General features: G+C 43.2%; 1 protein-coding gene across 3 annotated transcripts; it reads right to left on the reverse strand.

Moving 5' to 3' along the window:
* LOC148659680 (butyrophilin subfamily 1 member A1-like) lies at window positions 1-22736 on the reverse strand. Of its 3 annotated transcripts, none has more exons than XM_088637497.1 (10): window positions 22593-22736; window positions 21952-22024; window positions 15246-15524; window positions 12882-12989; window positions 11746-11763; window positions 11477-11503; window positions 10648-10680; window positions 9283-9309; window positions 8311-8337; window positions 1-1211 (listed from the first exon to the last, which is right to left on the reverse strand). In XM_088637497.1, exons 2-10 carry the CDS (start codon window positions 22022-22024, stop codon window positions 667-669), a joined length of 1137 nt encoding a protein of 378 aa, XP_088493623.1. In that variant the 5' UTR covers window positions 22593-22736; the 3' UTR covers window positions 1-666. The 3 variants fall into 3 exon arrangements, with proteins under 3 accessions (XP_088493623.1, XP_088493622.1, XP_088493624.1); XM_088637496.1 differs by lacking the exon at window positions 22593-22736 and adding an exon at window positions 22236-22368; XM_088637498.1 differs by lacking the exons at window positions 9283-9309; window positions 22593-22736 and adding an exon at window positions 22236-22368.
* Window positions 22737-22959: the final 223 nt, after the last annotated feature.

A 22959-nucleotide genomic window follows, 5' to 3' on the forward strand; every position in this document is an offset into this window, starting at 1 on the left:
CTAAGTAAGGCAGGGACACGTCATTCTTTCTTATTTTTTATGTTTGTTTTTTTTAAAAAAAAAACAGTTGTCCAGTATGCTTAAGGGCAGCTGGGTAATAGACTGGCTATAGCTGCTCACAGACACTACAACTCCCATAAACACCCTGAGTCACTTCCTGACAGCATTTACATCATAGTCCCTATTCCGCCTGGCTGTGGTGACATCAGCGAGTGCCTCCCACTTCTGGCAGCTTCACAGTCACCGGGGCGTACAGGATTTCTTTTTTTAAAGTTTATTTTCTCAAAACTTCAAGAAAAAAACTAGTAGGGTTTCCAGAGATACTGTATGTACAAGTCAAGAGTACAGTCAGCAGGCTGGTATTAATGTGTATCTCCCTCTCTTGTACGTGTTATTCCTCCCTGTAATATAACGTTTAAACACAACACAACATCGTCATCATTTAAAATATTTCAGAAGGGCAGCTGCGTCAGCATGCGTAGTCTGCAAAGGAACAAGTAATAGGTTTATTCCATGCTGAAAAGAGAAGAGAGACACACCTAAAGAAGGCTTCACAGCCGAAACATTGTGTTTTCTCTCTTCTCTTTTCAGCATGGAATAAACCTATCATCTAAAATGAATATTTTATTATAGTTATACATTATCTTACTCGGAGAGTCAGCCTGTTCATGAGTCAGTGACGGGTTTAATCTCCACACTGACAGCAGGCAGCAGCTCAAGGTCTTTACAACATTCATCAGTCCAGAAGACAGGATAGATCTTCTCCCCCTGAGTGAAGACCATGTCAGTGAAAGTGTAGAGATGAGCTCTGGACTCCACTGTGTAAAAGGAGACCTTCCTCTCCTCAATATCCACACACACCCCCAGCGTCCTGGGCTTCAGACTGAGGGGGAGATCAGTCTCAGGGTCAGTGAGAGCAGAAAAACCAGGGTTAACATCCAGACACCAGTAACCCTGCTGGGGAGAGAAGCTGAAATCTCCTTTCCTCTCTGCAGACTCTATGGTCACTCCTATTATCCACCTGTCATTCACTTCCACCTCCCAGTAGTGTCTCCCTGAGGTGAAGGCCTCCCTGCTCACGACACATTCCCAGAAATCAAATCTGTAACGACTGTCAGAGAGACTCTTCCCCTGTCCCCATCTCACTCTCTTCCCATCCTCAGACAGGCTGAGCTGACAGTGAGCTGTATCAGGATCCAGAGTCACAGCAGCTGGGGAATAAAACAGCAAACATCACAACAGGCTCCTGAATTACATTCAAATTAAACAAAATTCTACCTGTGAAATATCTTTGCCCCCCAGCACACCAAGAGAGAAAAACAAGTAAATTACTAATTACTTCTCTTCCCTTCCAGAGAAACGAAATATTCTATTAGAGTATTACACATGCAAGTGATCTGTAATATCCTCTAAATACAAACATTAAACATTTGTTTTCACAGCGATGAAACTTTTTTTTTTAGCTCAGGTGGGTAGCTGCATCAGCCTGCGCAGGCTGCAAAGGAACAGATTGGTTAATGAACTCAATCATCTTCTCCAAAAAAATACCATCAACACTCCTACGACTTCCACCAATCCTAACCTTGATATTATTATACCCTCTGACCTTTCTCTTTCATAGTATGAGCGATCTCTCCTCAGCAAAAGCCTCAGGTTTGTACCAGTCCCCAGGAAGCAGGACCCCCAGACCCGAGTCGACCTTCACCGATTTTACAGCAGGACTTGTCCCAGAGCACATTTTGTTGATGACTCCTCCTCACAGGCAGCTGACGACAACCCGGTTATTGATGTCATTAACAACGTTAATCCCAAACAGAGCTGTTGGACTCCCCCCTCCGGCTGTTTTCCACCAGTCGATTACTTCATTAACCAATGCACCAATCAAGCTCCCAAGACACTCTCTACACCCAGTAAACACAGGTCCAACCTCACCCAAGGAGAAAATCAGGTGCTCCATTGTCTCCACAATAGAGATGATATCGTCATCAAAGCAGCGGACAAAGGAGGCACTGTTGTGGTGTGGCGAAAGGACCTTTATATTATTGAAGCCTCTAGATAGCTTTCCAACACTTCTGCCTACCTTCCTCTCCAACAGGATCCTACCACTGACTACCAAAGGAAGTGGTATCCACCATCCCCCTTATCAGCAGCAAGGAGCTCCCCAGGACCCGGACCTATACAAGTAATACATTGATGACTGCCTTGGTGCTGCTACATGCTCTAATGATCAGTTAGAGCACTTCCTGCATCACTTCACCAATTTCCACCCATTCCTCAAATATACAGTTAACATATCCTCCACTACTCTTCCGTTTCTAGACATCAACTTCTCCATTAACTACTCCCAACTCTCTACTTCAGTTTATTACAAACCCATGAATTCACACAGCTATCTCCTGTATAGCTTATTTCAACTCAAACACTCTAAAAACTCTCTCCCTTTTTCACAGTTCCTTTGGCTACATTGACTCTGCAGTGATGACATGGATTCCAAGAACCAAGCACTCAAAATGCACTCCCTTTACATCAACAGAGGATACCCAAGCAGTGTGATTGACAGGGCCCTCATCCGAGCCAAAAACACCCCTCAAACCATCGACTCAATCAGGAACTCCTGCCGTAACAACCGCGTTCCTTTGGTGCTTCCCTACCATCCCCACACACTTCCTATCCCCAGGACTATTAACAACAACTTTTCCATCCTATAGGATGATCCCTCCATTGGGGCCCTCTTTTCTGATCGCCCCATCATCTCATATTGCTGACCACCTAATCTGCGCAACCTTCTTGTTCACAGCTCCCTTGACCGCCCTCAGCAACCATCCACACCAGGCACTTTCCCTTGCAACAGAGCTCGCTGTATCACCTGCAAGTACATATCTAACACCACACTCTTTCAAGGCCCCTCCGGACAATTCCGGATCACCCAGATGGCATCTTGTACCTCCAGCAACCTTATTTACTGTATCTCTTGCAGTAAATGCCCATCCATCTACATCGGGGAAACAGGAAGGAGACTCAGAGACCGCTTCGGAGAACACGTCAGGGCTGTGAAGATTAAAGATTTCACTAAGTCCATAGTTTCAAATTTCATGTGACCACATGACCACACTAATCTCTCCGTCTGCATTCTCAAAGAAGGATTTCTTAACTCCTATAGCAGAAAAATATCTGAAACTAAAATCATCCTGAGACTCGGTTCACACCTTCCCCATTCTGTCAATGAGCGACTTGTTTTTTTCTAATTCTCTCTATTCATTTGTAGGTTGATCTTCACTTCACTCCTCTCTTCACCTCTCTTGATTTAGCACCACCTGAGTGGCCTCTCTGCCTCTTCCTCTCTCCCAGCTTTTGTTCTCCCAAAGAAGGCTCCGAAGCCGAAAGGTTGTGGTTCCTTTCTTCTCTTTTCAGAATGAAATAAACCTATTGCGTGTTTTTTTAACTGACATTATAAAAAACACAGGACTGCAAGAGAAACTACAGCCTGACCACTCGTTTTCAAAATCTTAAAAACCCACCATAATAACCTGTATATTGTAAGAAACTAGACAGCTTGTCTTTTAAAAAGGTTTATTTCAAATCCCAGTTCAGCAGCTCGTTCATCTTCTCTAAGACCATTTTCCTGACGATTCAGAATAAAAAAGTGCTGAATAAAAAGACTGCGTAATGCTCGTTTGTTACAGAAAAAATATATAATGGCAAAAGCAAAACCTTGCAGAAATATAAGAAAGCCTTCCCACTTACTTTGAAATTGTGAAGAAATATCCAAAGTTTTCAATTTAAACCAGAAATAACACATCCAGAAACCCGGAGAGAAAGACGAGAGAAACAGAGGCGCTCATACTGACTTCAGACTGCTCGCGCTCAGCTATCTGCCTCTCTGATAGGAGACACCAGCTGTCAATCAGTGAGCTCTGTCCACTGAGAGATGGGGGGCGGGGCTTACACATGTTCAGATGAATGGGGGTTTTAATCAATTCAATTCAAGAAGCTTTATTCGCATGATCAATGAACACTGACTTAATACTCTCCTGACTCTTAATACTTAAGTATTAACTCCTAATACTTAATCCTGAATAAACACTCTCCTTCATTTGTCTGCCTGTCGATCTAGTGAAGGTCAACGAGCTCTTATTTTTTAAGTCCTGGAGCCTCGAAAGACTGACACAGCCACCTACAGGAATTTGTACAAAAAATGACTGATTTGCACTTAATGTGCAAGTGTTCACATTACTCCTATCCTGGAGTCCTTGCACTGGCTTCCGGTCAAATTCCGCGTAGACTTTAAAATCCTCATGCTCACCTACAAGGCTTTACATGGCTTGGCACCTCAATACCTGTCTGAACTTTTATCGCCCTACTCCCCACCTCGCAACCTCCGCTCTTCAAATTCTGCCCTCCTTACTGTCCCCCAAGCCCGTCTACATTGTATGGGCGACAGGGCCTTCTCCTGCTATGCCCCCAAGCTCTGGAACTCCTTGCCCAAGGATATTAGAGAGTCACCTTCTCTAAACTCCTTCAAATCCAGACTCAAAACCCTCCTTTTCAGAAAAGCCTTTACTTAACTGGTTCCATTCTTCACCCCTCTGCTCTTCTTAATACCATCTTCCACGGTCTCCTCTATTGTTATTGTTGTATTGTTGTAATTATAATTGTGTCCTGTCTTGTGAAATTTTCTTATTTATTGTTGTAGTCTTCTTATTTATTGTTATTGTCATCCTGTAAAGCGCTTTGAGAAGCCACCTTTAAAGGCGCTATATAAAATAAAGTTTATTATTATTATTATTATTTCTGGACACTGCCTTTAGTTCAGTGATGAGAGAGGGCGCCCTCTGCTGGAGAATGGTAGAAACTGCAGCTCTGAAACCGATATGGCAACATCTTCCACTGATATTTCAATCTTATTCTATGTAGCTCAGGACACAGTGTCATTTGTTTCCACACATACTGTACATTCGTAGACACACAGTCACTGTGTCACTCTAAGAAGATAAAGACCGGTCTGATATGGAAAGAAAGAAACTAAACTTACTCTCCCTGCCCTGTGAGAAACAGTCCACAGATATGCCCCCTGTCTTGGGAAGAGCCCCTCATTCCTAGATAATTACCCCCTGACTGAGAGACATGTGCCCCAGACCCCCTTGAAACCAGACTGGTGTGGTGACAACAGCCTATGAACCTCAATTCACAGCTCTACGTAAACACATCACATTAAAATGTGCACATCCGAGTGCCCTGTAATTAATTCTGGCAGAGGGAACCCCTCCAGGCTCCCAAATTTCCTGCTGGTCCCCTTTAGTAGAAGCCTGCACAGTCCACTGTTCAGACATTCTTCCCAAAAAGATTTGTAGACTGTAAACCCTCTTTCAGGAGTGAGCAGAGACCAGAGCACATTGCTTTCAGGGAAAATTGAGTTTATTTAACTAAAGTTCGGGAGGGATGACAGCAACCACGCTCAATCATCCCCAGCCATCAGCGATTAGCAATCACTCGGGTGCGTCTTTCGCGTTGCACAAGCCCGTGCTTTTTCTCTTGCGTTTTGATCGCCCTCGGTCCTGTAAGTTTTCAGCTCCGACGAAGAACCTTTGGCAGCACAGAGGATTCCCCTACACTCCTTGACCAGCACATTCCTCCTGTGCCCTGTCGCCTCCATCCCCTGCCTTCCTACCAGCAGCGCTCATTTCCGGCCAGCTCCCTCAAGACTCAACTCCTCGCTCAAGTTCACATTCTGCAATCGTCGCCCTCGCCTCACCACGAATCCAGCTCTCCTTCCTCCGCGGCGAATTCTCCAAGCAGCCCCTGCCTCATACGTAAACGTTACCACCGCAGTCTCGCATATCCGCTCCTCTTTTTCTCCGGTTTCTCCCGCGAGAAGGCTTGCGACAGTCCAGATAAAAGAAACGCTTCCAAATTTTCCGGCGCCCTCTGCTGACGTCATCCGCGCAACCATTCTCCAGCCCAGACTGGAGACCGCCAGTCGGTTTCTCACTTCTGGGATATTAAACGGCTTCATTAACCCAGTTTTACATGGGTTCATCAATCGCATCCATCTAAAAACGCCCGCTTTCACACAAAAAAGGGGGGGAGGAAAGAAAGGAGGAAAGGAGGAGAGGAGGAAAGAAAGAAAGAAAGAAAGAAAGAACAAAACGTGAAAACGCAAGAGAAAAGAAGCTAAGCTGCCCATGCCTCCGCCCCTCGTCTTCCGTCGTCTCGTCCCGCTACACATCCGTCTGCGTCTCGCCTTCACCGGGCAACGGCAGTCCGATCCTGCAAACCCGCTGTCAACGGCGTCCAAGCCCAAGCACACCCTCGGGTGCCCATCCTCTTCAGATCACTCGTCAGAAGCATACGAATCCATGGAGAGGCGCTCCAGCTCGTTGTCTCCTCCCCGGCCGTCGCCCTCAACCTCCATCTTACACAGCTTTTTTAGGGAACCCTCCTCGTCACTCACGACAGCCACCACTGCCTCCTCCCACCGGGAGAGTGCTGGTTGTGCCCTCACCCCGCTCTTACCCAGCTTCCTCTCTCAACTCTGGCACCACGTCTCCCCCTGCCCCCGCTGTCCCCTTCCCGCCATCCTTGCACGCCCCCGCCATCCTCGCACGCCCTGCATTAAACAGCCATGCCTTTCCCAAGACCAGAACCCGGCATTCCCAACCCATTCATTCGAAACACCTAGCATCTGAACATCCAGATACTTCTCCTGTTAATACAAAATGAGCTGCTCTTGGTACATGCATGCTCACCACCACGTTCGCAAATTCAGTCCCCGGTCCCCGTCTCTGTTGCTACTGTGGCCATCTCCTCGGCCCTGGGTCTGTCCAGCGTCCTACCTCCGGCCCAGTCAGCAATCGTCTTGTGTCCCCGTACCCGGCGTTCAATTCAGCCCCGGGCTCATCCCTCCTGTCTCAGCTGCTACTGCGGCCATCTCCTCGGCCCCAGGTCTGTCCAGCGTCCTACCACCGGCCCAGTCAGCAGCCGTCTCGTGTCCCCGTACCCGGCGTTCAATTCAGCCACCACCTCTCAGCCCTGGGTCCACCCAGCCTCCTACCCCTGCCTACTCAACAACCACCCCCTGACGTCCAATCCAGCACCGGGCTCATCTCTCCCACTCCGCACCGCTTGTTCTCCGATCCAGTACTGCTCTCACTTCACGTAAATTCCATGAGCTACAGTACCACAGCTTGAGCCCGGAGCTATCCAAAAAATGCTTAGCTGCCCGGAGGGGGGGCATCCATTTGGCTGGGACCCCCAGAGGTTTATTTTCTCCCAACGGGAGTTTTTGTTTTCCTCTCCACAGCGCACACATGGATCTGTCATAAGGCCATCAATGCTCACCATCCAGTTCCAGAAGAGTCCCAGCAGTCAGATCCTTATACTCAATTTACCGTCCAATAGTAAGGTATCACTTGCCATAAGGTTTACAAGCCTCCACACTTTCTTCAAGCCTGCCACTCTTTCCATCCAGGAAACCCTCATCAACAACGGCTATAAAAGGCCAAGTCACTACTGTCTACCTCCATTCCTCCTCCCGATCACCGTGCCAATCAAGTGGAGGAGTCTTCAATTTCCACTGCTACTTTTGGGGGACACAATCACAAATACGGGCCTGTACACATCCAGATAACTCTGGCACCACTAACCCAATCCAATAATAGCAGCGATTTTCCTTTCCCATCCACGAAGAGCCTACACAGTTCCTCATCACTTAGACCTCGCGTCAGTTCTAATTCCCTTCCATCAACGCCTCAACGTGTATCCATAATAAGCGACTCGCCAGGCCAACAGAAGCGACTTCCCTACAGCAAACCTATACAGAATGCAGACAGGCATTCCGACTGCCCAACCGCTGCACGATCCACGCGCCACAGATCATGCCTTCTTTCCTTCTTCAAGCTCTTCCAAATTCTGCATTGGTGGTTTGGGGTCCCGCTTGGTTCTTTTGGGGATCCTGTCCTCCTTGTCCTATGGCCAGGAGGTCGGCCCTCAGCCAAGCGGGTTAAGCCAAATATTCATTCCACAATAGTTCGCCACGCTTTGATTTTGAGGCGCTGTCATTTCAGTCCCTTCAGGAGACACTCATACTGGCCATAGACTGAAACACAGGATGGAGATAGAAATTCCCAGCATGAAACTTTGATAGACCTTCAAAGGCTCCCATTGTGATTTTGTTACATAAACATAATGTAGAAATTCATTCAACCACGAATGACCCTCTCACACTAAAGAGGTAATCTGAGACTGGACTCAATCACCCCTGACAGCAGGACCTAAAACAGACCCTGTGTCATCAAGAAGAGAAAGTCCTACCTGCAGCACTGCACAGCCACTGCCATTCTGAAACACAGAGATACAGACACTGTTAATCACAGACACACACTGGAACACAGAGATACAGACACTGTTAATCACAATCACACACTGGAACAGAGAGATACAGACACTGTTTATCACAGACACACACTGAAACACAGGGATACAGACACTGTTAATCACAATCACACACTGGAACAGAGAGATACAGACACTGTTTATCACAGACACACACTGAAACACAGGGATACAGACACTGTTAATCACAATCACACACTGGAGCACAGAGACACAGACACTGTTAATCACAGTCACACACTGGAGCACAGAGACACAGACACTGTTAATCGCAGTCACACACTGGAACACAGAGATACAGACACTGTTAATCACAGTCACACACTGGAGCACAGAGACACAGACACTGTTAATCGCAGTCACACACTGGAACAGAGATACAGACACTGTTAATCACAGTCACACACAGGAACACAGAGATACAGACACTGTTAATCACAGACACACACTGAAACACAGGGATACAGACACTGTTAATCACAATCACACACTGGAACAGAGAGATACAGACACTGTTAATCACAGACACACACTGAAACACAGGGATACAGACACTGTTAATCACAATCACACACTGGAGCACAGAGACACAGACACTGTTAATCACAGTCACACACTGGAGCACAGAGACACAGACACTGTTAATCGCAGTCACACACTGGAACACAGAGATACAGACACTGTTAATCACAGTCATACACTGGAGCACAGAGACACAGACACTGTTAATCGCAGTCACACACTGGAACAGAGATACAGACACTGTTAATCACAGACACACAGCCCCCATTAACACCTCGTCACCTTTAAATACCCCTCTGTCCTCCACACACACTGAAGGAGAGATATGGAGCCCAGCAGGAGCTGTGACTTTACACACAGTGGACTTACGCAGGTCAGGGATGGGGCTGCCTTCACCTGTACAGAAGAAAGGACAGGGTCAGTACTGAGCTGTAGTGTCCTGGGGGACACTGAGTCCAGCACAGACAATACTGGGGTTATGGCCAGTGTGATGTGGTGTTGTGGACAGGTGAAAAGGGCATTTTAGGATATAGTTTATAGTGTGACAGTGGGTGGATTATAAGCTGTGCTGTTCGGTGACTTTATTCTGTCAAATATCTCTGAAGGAGATAGAGCACCAGTGTGAAATTGCTCTGCTGTAGTTCCTTTATTATCTGAGTTTAAGAGCGAGAGATACGGCTCTGTAACAGATTTATTTTCTCTTGAAGTCCAGCTATGTAAACCTGGCCAGTACCTGGAGGGGAGATTCCTGGGACAGCTGAGGCTGCTGCTGGAAGAGGTGTTAGTGGGGCCAGTAGGGGGTGCTCATCCTGCGGTCTGTGGGGGTCCTAATGCCTCAGTACAGTGATGGGTTAACTATAAAAGAGTATGGCTGTACGCTGATGGGGACACTAGACTGTACAAAGGTGCCTTCCTTCAGCTTAGACGTAAAACGGAGGTCCTGACTCTTCATGGTCATTACAAATCCTGGGGTGTTTCAATAAAAGAGTCGGGGTGTTACCCCGATGTCCTGGCCCAGTTTCCCCCTGGTCTTTACTAGTCCTGGCCTCCTAATAACCCCTAATAATCTCTGAACTGTCTTCATCGCTCTGCTCTCCTCCACTGAGAGCTGCTGTATGTGAGCACACCGGTGAGGATCAACACTGCTGCTGCTGTAAGGATGATGACGATGATGATTACTATTGCATGAGGAACATGAGGTCAGCAGTGAGAGAGTGTTGTTACTGTTGTCTAACGTGCCCTTGATGATCAGTTTTCATTAGTTGTGTAATTATTGCAATTAAGGGTTCTGTAATCTCTATTTAGTAAAATACTCCACTGTATGGACTCCCACACCACTGAGTCACAATCTGTACCCTTGACAACTTTTTTTTAATTAAAAAAAAACTTAGTCATTTAGGAAGTAGTGATTTTATACCTCAGTCAGTTTAGCACAGACATGGGTCCACTGTCTGAATGACACTTTGACACACAGACACACACTGGAACATGGAGATACAGACACTGTTAATCACAGTCACACACTAGAACACAGAGATACAGACACTATTAATCACAGACACACACTGGAACACAGAGATACAGACACTGTTAATCACAGACAAACACTGGAACACAGAGATACAGACACTGTTAATCACAGACACACACTGGAACACAGAGATACAGACACTGTTAATCACTGTCAGTACAGTCCGTACTGTCAGTCAGCAGAGTTTCACACAGTGTACATACGTGATCTAGGGATAGGAGCTCGCTTCACAGCATCTGCAGAGAGAGAGAGGTGGAATCTTACCTGTTATTACACTACAGTTCATCTAGTAATGCAGGTTAAAGTAAGTCTTACTCAATAAGTCAGATGAATAACAATATAGACTGCTCTCACACAGCCTGAGTGACCTGTACCCACAGTGACCAGTAACACTGACTGAGTGACCTGTACCCACAGCGACCAGTATCACTGACTGAGATAAAGAGACGTCCTGCTCAGTGGTCACACTGCCTGATCTCTGGACATCAGCTGGACAGTGAGAGATGACCAGTCACACACCATGGTGAGTACATCTCCACACCAGGCCTGATCCAGGCAGACTGACACACAGACAGTATCAACAGGGGCCCAGCTGGCTGAACACAAGCAGTCAGAGCAGCTGTGTTGTTCCAGCACTACAGACACTGTGTGTAACAGCAGGACACAGGCAGGACCCCCACAGTGTCAAGATACAGACTGTTCACTCAGGACAGGGGGCTGATGGCTTGTTGTCAGTCTGAAAGGAGGCTCTTCAGATAAGAGTTGACACATAAGCACAGAGCAAAGACGACTCATGTTGCGTTTCTTTTTTCCATCAGTATGTACTCAACCAGCATTTCTTACAAAAAAATTATTTGTAGTTTATACTGCCAATTAGTTTCTTTCACTCACTGCTTTCATTTATTAGAACTGAAATTTTAATACATTTCATTACAGAGAGTACAGTAAAATTTAGTGTATTAAATGTAGTAAAACATAATAAATGTTTGTATTTATGGATCTTTGATCTCACAGATACACAAGATCACTTACCCAGTTCTGCGAGGATGACAGGAATGGCTGGAAATAATAAGACATGATTTAGACCATCAGAGCTGTCAGTGTCTGATGACGCTCAAATTGGTTTAAACTATCAACATTAAGAAACATGTAACAAAAATCTTATATGTGGACTTTTCATCAGAATAGCAAAAACTTTTTGTTACAATTCAGTTGGAAAACTGATGCAGGATCATTTACAGAGGAGCTCCTGCTGAAATCACTACAGGACACAGCACAGAGAGTCTGACTGATTTACTCACCATTGAGTTTCTCCTCCCCTGTAAAGAAACACAGACAGGACAGTCAGTGACACAGGACCAGGGCTGCAGAAGCTGGAAAATAATTTTAGCCATGTTTTCTCTTAAAAATATTCTATATTTCACTGAACAAAAGAACATGAGAGACAGAAGAGTACCAGGTCATTCTGCCCATCTAGCCATATGTTCGAAGGTAATAAGATAAGATAACTTTATTAGCCATATACAATTTCTTGCATTAGGAACTTGTCTCTTCACATACCCCAGCTTGCTCTCCATGAAACACACAGACAGTGAGAGAAGCTTGGGGTCAGAGCACAGCATCAGCCATTGTACAGCATCCCTGGAGCAGCTAGGGTTAAGGGCCTTGCTCAGGGGCCCAAACAGAATACAATTCCTCTACCAGCCACAGGATTTGAACCAGCAACCTTCCAGCCACAGATCCTTAGACGCAGAGCCACCAGAGGATTCAACCCACTCTGCTGTGAACAGCCACAGAACTGACCCCTCTTACCTCAGTTCTCTCTGATAGATGAGAATGTCTGTCTCTCTACAGTACATCTGTTATTTCTGTGACAGATTAGAGGGTCTGCCTCTCTACAGTTCACTGTGATTTATCCTTTAAGAGTCACCCCACCCCCCTTCTGTCACATGGTCATGATTGACCGATGAAAGCAGAGCTCATGACTGACAGACTGAAAGAAAATCACTGACATCAGGGGGTAATATGGTCAGGAAGACTTGGTGAGGGGTGTGTTAGAATTGGCTTGACAATGGTGAAAATGAAGATATTTCCTATCCACTGTAAACAGAGTATATATATGTAGCCACTTGCCCCTCCTCTCCCTGTGCTCCAGGTTTGCCCTGTAAGGATCTGACTTTGACACAGTGGACACATCCTGACCCTTGACCACATGCGTCAGTAAGACAGTGGATCCTGCAGTAACAGCTGATTGACAAAGAGTCCCCATCCAGCAGGAAGATCAGTGATATCAGCCACAAAGTGACAAGAATATATGACTGGCATAGTGAATATATCACTACATCAAGTGTTTAGTCTTAATTTAGTCTTAAGTGTTATTAAAAAATTATGATAGCAGATTATTTAAAAATGGCAGATTTCTTAATAGATCACATACTGTCCATTCTTCTCCACTGGATCACCAGAAGTACTGATGCTGCTATAGTAACAGCTGTTGTTAAGAAGAGAGCCACCATCCATCCAGAGGGAGCAGGGAAATAATCTCCTGGAAAACAGAATAAATTACGAATAAATTCGATAAATGTAGTGTCATTCTGTAGTGTTTCCATGGCAGCCAACCTCTCCCCTTCTCTCCTGTCAATCAGTACTGGTTTCCATGGATATTCAATAAGACAGGAGACCTGGATCACCTGGACAAATTCTGATCGTGCCTGTGTAGGTGATGGTAAATTGCAAGAGTACTTGTCAATTTTTATGAACCAATCAAACATTATAATGTACAGTTTCAACATACCATTTCTAAATTTACAAAAATACAGTTTATTGATAAAAGACCAACACACAAAACAAGCAAGAAATGTAATAGAATATATCAGTGATGATCCACTGTGATACAAAAGGCAAATTGTTCACTCAGGGACAAAGGTCAGAGACCAAAATGTGTTATTGTTTACCTTATAGGTTTTATCAGACTCATATCATTAAATCACAGCATGTTGCTGAACCTCAGTCTTGCAATAATAGTCTTTGCACACTTTGTCTTCTTTGCTGGGGCTGCAAGGTACACAGATGAGAAGAACTAGGCTCATCCTGGCTATAGCTTCTGAATGTCTTTGGTTATTCTGGATGTTGTAGAGTGCAACTGTCTTATTTCATTGATAAGGTGAAAATAACAGTGGGTTTGCAAACACAACATCTCTTTTGTTTCAGAGAGAATAGTTTGGGCAGAATTATGTACTCTACTGAGTCACTCTCTTGGCCTGGGCTCTGTCACGATATTAGTTCCCCCTCCTTAAGGGTGCTCCAGCCCTATCACTCAAGACTTTATTCTATGCACCTGCTCCCTTTTCCCAGCCCACCTTAAAAGCCAGGCGCTGACGCTCATCCGGGCTCTGCATCTGATTTCCATATCGTGCGAGTCCGGGACCAGGAAGCGCCTGGTCCCGTTAAGGTTTTAACCTCGGTTCCCGTCCCTGTTCCCTGTCCACCGGTTCCGACCCGGCCTTCGTGGTTTTTAATTCTTTGTTCTGATGGATCTCCTGGTTTTGGACTTACTCGTGTGTTTTGGATTTTCCCTAAGGACTACTCTCAGATTGTTCGCCTCGGCCACGCTTCCCCCGTGCACCAGCGCACCTTGGACACGCCCCCCTGTCTTCAGCCCCGTTTTCCTGCATGACGTTTTCCCTAGTGTTTCCCCACTCCGTCGGATTGTGTCGTCCGCATAGGGTCCGGAAAGAACTGTTCGTTACAGGCTCTTGGAGAAAAGTTCTCCTCAGTCCCGAGTCTTGACTCAGACTCCTTGAAGTCACTTGATATAAAAGTCAGATGACCAGTTCAGTTGGAAGCCAGTGAGTTAACCAGTGAAAATGACCTGGGTTCTTGTTTTTAAGGTGGGGATTTGCTGAGATGCTATCAGGTACCCACCCTGCAGACCCCCAATTAGTGAATCTTGCTTTGGGTGATGAGCAATAACCTTGGACCTGTGGTTTTGAGAAAACAGACTACAGACACACTGGAGCCCATCTGCTCTTGGCTCCGGACTCGGTTTCCCTCCTTGACTTCGGATTCGGATTCTCCTTGCTCTACATTCACGTGTCACGTATCACTGTGTCTGGCTGCCTGTTCTCACTCCTGTGTGTTTACTGCACACACCACACCGCCTGTCCTCACTCCTGTGTGTTTACTGCACACACCACGCCGCCTGTCCTCACTCCTGTGTGTTTACTGCACACGCTGTGTTCAGCTTCACTGTCAGCACCTGACATGTAGTAAGAAGTTAGTTATGAAGGTTCTTTTATGCAGAAATGTGAGTAGGGAGCTGCATGTGTTGGCTGAAAAAGAACAGGTAAAGGTTTATTCCCTGCTGAAAGGAAAACATAAGAAACACAGTGTTTCAGGTGTGAGGAAGATAGAGAAAGTACCAAATAAATATCTAGAAAAATATTTAGTAGAAAGAAACTGAAGACAAACCTTTGAGGAACTTTTTATTTTAAAGTTTTACCGTTATGTTTTAAGCTTAGTCCTGAAACATCTAATAATTGCAGTTCACTTGAATTATTCTTGATTTTTTCTGGTTTTATACTTCATTTCCTCATAATCAGAGAAAACATTTACAAGGAAGTAAAGTGTGTCTCAGATTGACTAGTGATGTAGGACTTTCTAATGGGTTTTGAGTAGAGTCCTTTCACAATAAGTCTCTAGTGCAGGTTGTGCTCAGTGTCCCAGGTGTGTTATATCCTGGGTGTGTGTTATACCTCAGCTGTGTTACAGGTGAGCTCCAGTGTTCATGTTTAATACTCACTTGCTATGTGGAGCTGAGATCCCCAGTCTGGCTCAGGAAGAGCACTTCTCACCAGGCAGGAGAAGATGTTGGACTCCTGTTTGACTGGGATGTAGCTGCTGACACTGAGGAGCCCCTGACTGTCCGTGTCCACTGTGGGGGGCTGTGATGTCACCTCGTTTCCATCCCTGTCTGTCCAGATCACTGCAGGTTGACGGAACCAGCCCTCTGATCTGCACAGCAGCTGGGTCTGATCTCCTCCAGGGGAGTGGAGAGACACTGAGGGCTGGGAGCCCAGGGCTGTGGATTCGACAAAACAGGAGACATTTCAAATCTGATAAAACAAATGATGACTCAAACAACACAAACACAAAGTTAATTTGTCAAGTAACTGTAGTATTCACAGAATCACATCTGTCTAAAAGGTCATCATGTCTGTAATCAAGGTGATCATCTTATCTGTGTGAAAGAACAGGAGTGATGTGAGGCTGGGTTGTTCTGTACTGTGTTCAGTTGTGTTGTGTTAAAGTCAATGTCTGGACTGAGCTCTTAAAACACACTATGAGGAAATCTATTGTCTGCTGATCTTCTCTCTCCCCTAGAAGGAGGGTCATAGTTGATTAATGATTAGTAACTTATTTATAATACTCTGCAATTAATTGAATCACAATTTTAATATAATTACTGCCTTTACCTGCATTAAATGCTCCTTAATCTCTCAGTTTCTCAGGGATTAAGACAGAGTGATGAGAGTTTGTGGTTTTACAGTATATGGTCGAAAACAGAACTACTTACTTGGACCACTTTTCATTAGTTTATAACAAAATGGTATCTAACATCTGGTATCTAACTGGTGTAAATTAACTCTGAGCTCAGGAGCAAAGATGAAAACCTAGTGGCTTTCACCCAAGCTGTCTTAACACATAATCATTCATTATTTCTTGAAAATCATATTTATCTTGTGCATGTTTCATCTCCAAACAAAATTCTTCCCATCAGCTTTGAAAATGTGTTCTACCAGCTTTGTTGCTGACTTTTCCCAGAAATATATTAATATATTATAAATATTGCATCATATTCCACATGCTGTATGTAGTATGCCACTCTTCCACAGATCTCCAGATGTTCTGCTCTGATAATGGTCTTTCTGGACTCCAGGAAGAGTTCATCACTGTTCACAGTCATCTTCTCCATCAGCCATTTCTCCAGCCCAGTCAGCTGTTTCTCAGTCCCAACCTGCTACCTCACCCAGTCTGTTCTCTTGAGCTTCTCCACCTCACTGAAGAGCAAGACCTGCTGCTGCAATTCCTCTGCCTGCAGAACCATTATCCATCCAATCTTCATCCACATCTCAGGGCCCTGGTCACCACCTTACTGTTTCACTACATTTTATCTCTGTCTGTGACCACAGAATCTAACTGGATTCTAAATATTCACAAAATTCAAAATATAAATCTCAACATAATTCTCAGTCAATGGTGTTCATTATGATTCCATGGTCAGGAAGGAACTCCTTCCTTATCCACAAATTGCTTTTCCTACACAACACCTGCACATTCTACAAAAACTGCAAGTCAGTGAGCTTCAGACTCCAGATCTTCTTGTAAGTATAAACTAACTCCTGCTTTTTCCTGCACTTCCCCTTCCTCTGTCCCCGGGCCTTTTCCCTGGCTCATTCTTGGTGTGGCCTGATATATTGAGATATTAGGATTCTTTCATTCTGCCACCTGTTGCTCCTAATGCCACCTCCAGAGGCCCAGGTCTATCCGATGTCCTTCCTGTGGAACAGTAATCAAGAGTCCTACCACATCTTCTCTCTTCCTTGTGCCCTAAAGTTGAACACAGCTTAGTGATAGCCCATATTTTCCCAGCTCCCTCACATTTAAAAACTCTTTTCCCCAAAGCATGCAATATTCCCTCTTCTTTCAGTAACAAATCAAACAAAGAGCACAAATTAGTCTTGTACGTCTCCTCATTCACTCTACTTTCTCCTTCCAAGCCAGAAACGTTGACAGCAGCCCAGTGCAGCAAGATCCATATCTTCTGTGATCTCTATTTGCAAAAAACAGGAGTTCAGCTCACTGTGGATAAAATATCTGGTCCCCCTACCATCACTGAATTCTGTAGAATTATTCAGATCTGAAGATTTTTGCCTCCTTCACAATAAGCTTGACTGCATTCAGTTGTATATTTCTACTAACTCGTCCACTACTGTAGGTCTTACACAAAAAAAAGAAACTCTTCTCTTGCTGGGATAACCTAACAATTCTTATGAAAATCATTCCACAGGATTGACCATCCACTTGCATTATCTAGATCTCATCTCATCAGATTACATCAATTAATCCACACTTCAAATTACAGAGCAAAGCTTCTGTTTTGGTGATTTTTGGAAAACTAGAATGGGCCGTCATTCTTATAAGATGTGTTTAAAAATTTTTCAGCTGTTACAAGCTCAGCTCCTGTTATCAAAGTCCCTAGTCCTCCACCTCCATCTGCTCCAATAGCTCTCTTATCAATTAGTTTCTCACTGTTGCAGCTCACATCCCAGGACACTAAGAACATCTCCAAGTGATCCTCTTTCCATTAATGAGTAATGTCAGCAACCAAGCATCTCATGATACACCTCCAGATGCAGCCATTCAAAGTGCGCGGTACAGACACGTACCGGAGGTAATTGGCTACGGCGTCACGCATATTGACGCAAGATGACGCGCGGTACCACGGTACGTGATTGGTTGACCGACAGGGGCAACTCATGGTCCGTTGGTCTGTTGTAGAAAGACTTACTGTAAACGTCTTTACTGTGCCCGTTGTAGATATTGAATTTTACCACTGAAGGGAAATCTTAGTAGCTGAGCATAAAAAGAATAGGAGCATACTGTAACGCGTGTGAAGGCCATAAACTATATTAATTTTGGAACATAAACATACAGTATATGGCTGGTCTTGGTACTTTAAAGAAAAAATACACACCAGTATTCCATTTCTCCCTAAACATTTTAAGCATTGAAGTCTTTAACTAAAGAGATACCGGAGTCAACAAGCATACTTTTAGAATTTGATTAAAAGGGAATATAATATGGAATCGCGTATCTAAAGAAATTAATAACGATATAATTATATTCATGTACCGCAACACAAGAATAGTACACGCTGTACATTGTCTGTCGATAATGTTACTGTAGTGCTTTTTCAGCACACTGCATGTGGTGCTGTGGGTTAGGTTCCTGACTCACATGTCACATGGGCTATGATCAAATCCCACTGGAACTATGACTTTATTTTTTAACAAACATTTCTTTGAAAAAGTGAAACATTTCCCTTGGTCAGAAATTAAAAAAAAGCTCACTCGCACCAAACAAATTTATATTTCTAAATATCACAACATGATCGAATTTAAGTCTTTTTAATAACAATGAATAGCCACCTATGTGTTAAAAAATAAACATTTATATTGATTTGAATCGCGTTTTGATTTAAATCGTAAATGCGTGTTTAAATATATGTGTTTAAAGGTGATATATAAAAGCGCTGATTCTTATGGAATGTGTTCCGCCGGGGATTCAAAACATTTATTTTTTTTAATCGCGTATCTAAGGAAAATAGCAGTATAACTTTGTTCATGCACAAACAGTGGGATGTTACATTATTAATTTGGGTGTCTCCTCTTGCCAGAAAGCTCTAAATTGCATTTTGAGTGCGGTTTTTGACTTTTTCTAAAGTGCAACCCAGAAATAAAGTTTAGACTTATTTTAAGCTGTATTATAGCAGCACAATGGACAATGCAATGTAAATTGCAAAAATGCACTTGGAATCTGTCCAAGCCCTACTTTGTCAGGCATTTTCTTTTACTGCAACGGACGTAAAAACTCCCTTGCTTTTAACAGAGCGTTTCATAATTTCTAACTACGAAAATTATTTAAACTGTGACACTTATCATTCAACTAGAACTCAAAATATCACAAGGATCACTTATACTTTAGATCTTTTTTTCTGAATCGGGGAAAATCTGATCATGTTTCTCTATAACAATAATAAAAAAACATTATTTTACATATCACCTTTATGTGATATCACCTTAAGGACAGCACAAACAAGGGTTAATTGCACAATGGACCGCGCAAAGAAATTTAAAATATACTTCTTTAGGTGTGAGGGTAGGAGTGGATCACAGCAGGCATAATCGGCAAATTAGGAAAACAAAGAACAGGACAGGTGAAACGTTTATCCAGAGAGCGAGTGATCAGAAAAAGGAACAGCTGTTGCACCCAGGTTTTACGCTCTCTCTCTGCTGAATGAATGAAAGCATTTTATTAAAAACGCGTTTGCGTTTGTCTGGGTATTTACTTTGTAATCTGTGGTTTACATCTACTGTATTGTTTTGAGATGCCACTTTTAAAGGTGATATGTAAAATAAAGTTTTTTATTATTGTTATAGAGAAACATGATCAGATTTTCCCTGGTTCAGAAAAAAGATGATTAAAATCTGTAATCTTTCCACTTGTATTGTATGTCATCGGAAAATACAAGAAGTTTCTGCTTTGTGTAAGGATGGTATCAAAAAGTAATCTAAGTAGTAAGAAAGCTGTGCTCAATGTATTTAAGGGACTTAAAAGTAAAAGGAGATGCTTCATATTGCTTGACTAATTTTAAAAACTAAGTTATAAATGCAGACGCTCCCTCGGTGCCGCGCCGGGTCTAAATATCAAAATATACATTCGTCCCGGGCAGAGGCCGAAGAGCGGGGTTTAGGAAGGCGTACAGTCTGGGCAGGTATAGATTACACTTTTCTAAAATGTATTTGAAAAATAAAAACGATTACAATCTAATCCTTCCACATTTGATCCCAAAATCCCAAGAAAAATAAATCTAAACGGGTAGAAAGCTATGCTGAAAGTTTATTAAGATACTTAGAAAACAAAGATACTGTATCAATTTATGTTGCATTAGTCTGATTATGATTAAAAAAACACATATAATTAAACACGCGTTTGCGATTTAAATCAAAACACGATTTAAATCAAAACACGATTTAAATCAATATAAATGTTTATATTGTAACGCATACTGTCCAGCCTCCATTTCTCTATAAAAATTTACTCTATTACAAATTTACAATTTGTTGATAATAGAAATGTTAGGTTCTCTAAAGCTTTGTGATAGTTGACCCACCCAGGCAGCAAAAGATCAGCTGCACTGGTAAGATGCGACACCAAAGATATGATTAATAACCTTTTAAATCTGAAGGGAGATCTGAAGGGATCCCCCCCCCACACACACACACACACACACATTATAGAAGCATGAAGCAGAAGCAGGGACCGTTGTCAGAAGGGAAGAAGGTGACTATTCATTGTTATCAAAAATGACTTAGAATCGATCATGTTGTGATATTTTGAAATCTAAAAGTCAATTGATTGTCCATAATATTGCTATACTATTTTTTCGAAGAAATGTTTGATAAAAGAAAAATCACAGCACCAGCTGGATTTGAACACACAACCCATGACTTGGTAATCGGGCACATAGACCAGTGGGCTACAAGGGAAGTCACATGAAGAGAGAGGTGAAACAGCCCTACACAGCCCTGTCGCAGTACATGAATATAATCATATCGTTATTAATTTCCTTAGATACGCGATTCCATATTATATTAGCAGAAAAGCTTAAAACTATCACTTTTTCACACGCTTTTTCACATGTTAGTTAAATACTTCGATGCTTAAAATGTTTAGGGAGAAATGGAATACCGGTGTGTATTTTTCCTTTTAAGTACTGATTCCGGAATCTGACTGGCTGACACCCTTCTGAAGTGGTTCCAAAATATCTGGTATACGGAAAAGAAAGCGTTGATAAAAAAGCCTGGATTCTCATGTATCTGATACAAGTATCTTTTAATACAGTCTTTGCTGTGCTCTTGAGGATCCTTGTGATATTTTGAGCTCTAGTTGAATGATAAGTGTCGCATTTTAAATAATTTTCATAGTTAGAAATTATGAAACGCTCTGTTAAAAGAAAGGGAGTTTTTATGTCCGTTGCAGTAAAAGAAAATGCCTGACAAAGTAGGGCTTGGACAGATTCCAAGTGCTTGTACAAATGTGCTAAAGAAATTATACTTTGAGTATACAGCTTGTCCAAAGTCATCCATTATTAATACTATTAGTAATATCTTCAGTAAAGGCTTTGATGCATAAATATTTCTGATAAAGGTAGGTTGTGTACTTTTGTCCAACTGAGCAATCTTGCTTTCATAAAATATACCAACATTTTAATGACTGATGATTAACATGCTGTAATACACAGTTTAAATTTAAAAGCTCAAATGCTGTACATGAGAGGTTAAGCTTTATTGGCTCCTCCTGGCGGTTTTACAAGGTGATGCCGGATACTTTCCAGCATGATGTCAAATGACGCGATTAACCCCGTGATACTGTGTGATACCGCAACACGCCCACCGGGGTATACCGCGAAATACCCCACCCATTTTGAATGGCTGCATCTGTATGACAATGGTGACCAGAGGAACAGCATCACATCAGAACCAGTATTGAAACTGGTTGAGATGAAAGAGATGAAAAAAGCAGATATTAAATTATATAATTTTTAATCTATGAGCTTCAGAAATTTGATTCTTGGAAACTGTACTGAAATTATTAGTCATCAGAGAGAAATCTGTGTTCCGGTCAGGTTATAGATTAAAACACCAATAAGAGTCTCACTGTACCTGATCCTGAGACACAGGACTGGTGGAGAAACAGCAGAGTCAAAAAGAGCCACTGTGACTGGTCAAACTCCATCTGTGAAATCAAGAAACACACTTATTATTTACACATTCTCCCTGAAATAAATACACTTATTAGTTAAACTTTGTCTCTAAAATAAAGAAACACTCTGACAGAGATCAAATGTCTCTGATAGACATAGGCAGCATACTTGACTGAACCACACTGTCACCCTGACTTGTCACTGTTCCATATCGCCATTAACAGAAGCCCCGATCTTTCATACTTTTTTGCCAAATCTGTATGTTGTTATAACGCAGCTCTACATCGATCCACAGGTGTGTCTGGTCAGAATCATGCAGAATGAAGCACGAGGGACTGGAGAGTGATGGACATGTCGTTCAGAGAGAGATGCCATTACATCACAGGAAGTGAAATAAAACTTTGCAGGAGGAGCTATGAAATTTACTGTCTGTCTGCAATCAGAGCTGATACAATGAAAATACGGCAAAAACTGTGATATTATACACCTTCAGACACACACTAATAATTAATCTGCTGTCTGAATAACTGTACTGTCTGACTGCTTCAGGATGGCTCCTAACCCTGCAGCACCCTGTGCTGTTAACAGCAGGATACTTACAGTCTGGATACTCTGTCCATACTGGTCTGAGCTCCACTCTGTTGGTCTGAAATAACTATATCAATTTCAGAAGCTTCTTGTTAATTATATATGAAAAAATATTCATCTCACTTTACATCTGACTCTCTTTTTATCTTAGTCATGACCTATTTTCACTTCCGTTTACTGCTGCGACAGGAAAGAGGCAGGAGGGGATTCCGGGTAACTGGGCAGCTGCTGCAGAGCGTGTCCAGATTGTATTTGAATTGGCTTTACTCTGCTCTGCTAGCCACTTACAGATGGTATGTGTATTGCTGCACTTTAGCTGCCGTTGCATCATCCAGGTGTTGCTACACACTGGTGATGGTGGAGGGGATCCCCATTATAT

Source organism: Lepisosteus platostomus, chromosome 6 (genome assembly GCF_059453375.1).
Source record: "Lepisosteus platostomus isolate fLepPlt1 chromosome 6, fLepPlt1.hap1, whole genome shotgun sequence".
Classification (NCBI taxonomy): Eukaryota; Metazoa; Chordata; class Actinopteri; order Semionotiformes; family Lepisosteidae; genus Lepisosteus; species Lepisosteus platostomus.

Excerpts from the sequence above, each read along its gene's own strand:
- LOC148659680 (XM_088637497.1), bottom strand. The coding sequence starts at position 22,024 with ATGGAGTTTGACCAGTCACAGTGGCTCTTTTTGACTCTGCTGTTTCTC. Across the intron at positions 9,310-10,647 it reads AGCTCCTATCCCTAGATCAC|GTGAAGGCAGCCCCATCCCT; the intron begins GTATGTACACTG and ends TCTTCTGTACAG. Across the intron at positions 1,212-8,310 it reads GTGGCTGTGCAGTGCTGCAG|CTGCTGTGACTCTGGATCCT; the intron begins GTAGGACTTTCT and ends TTTATTCCCCAG.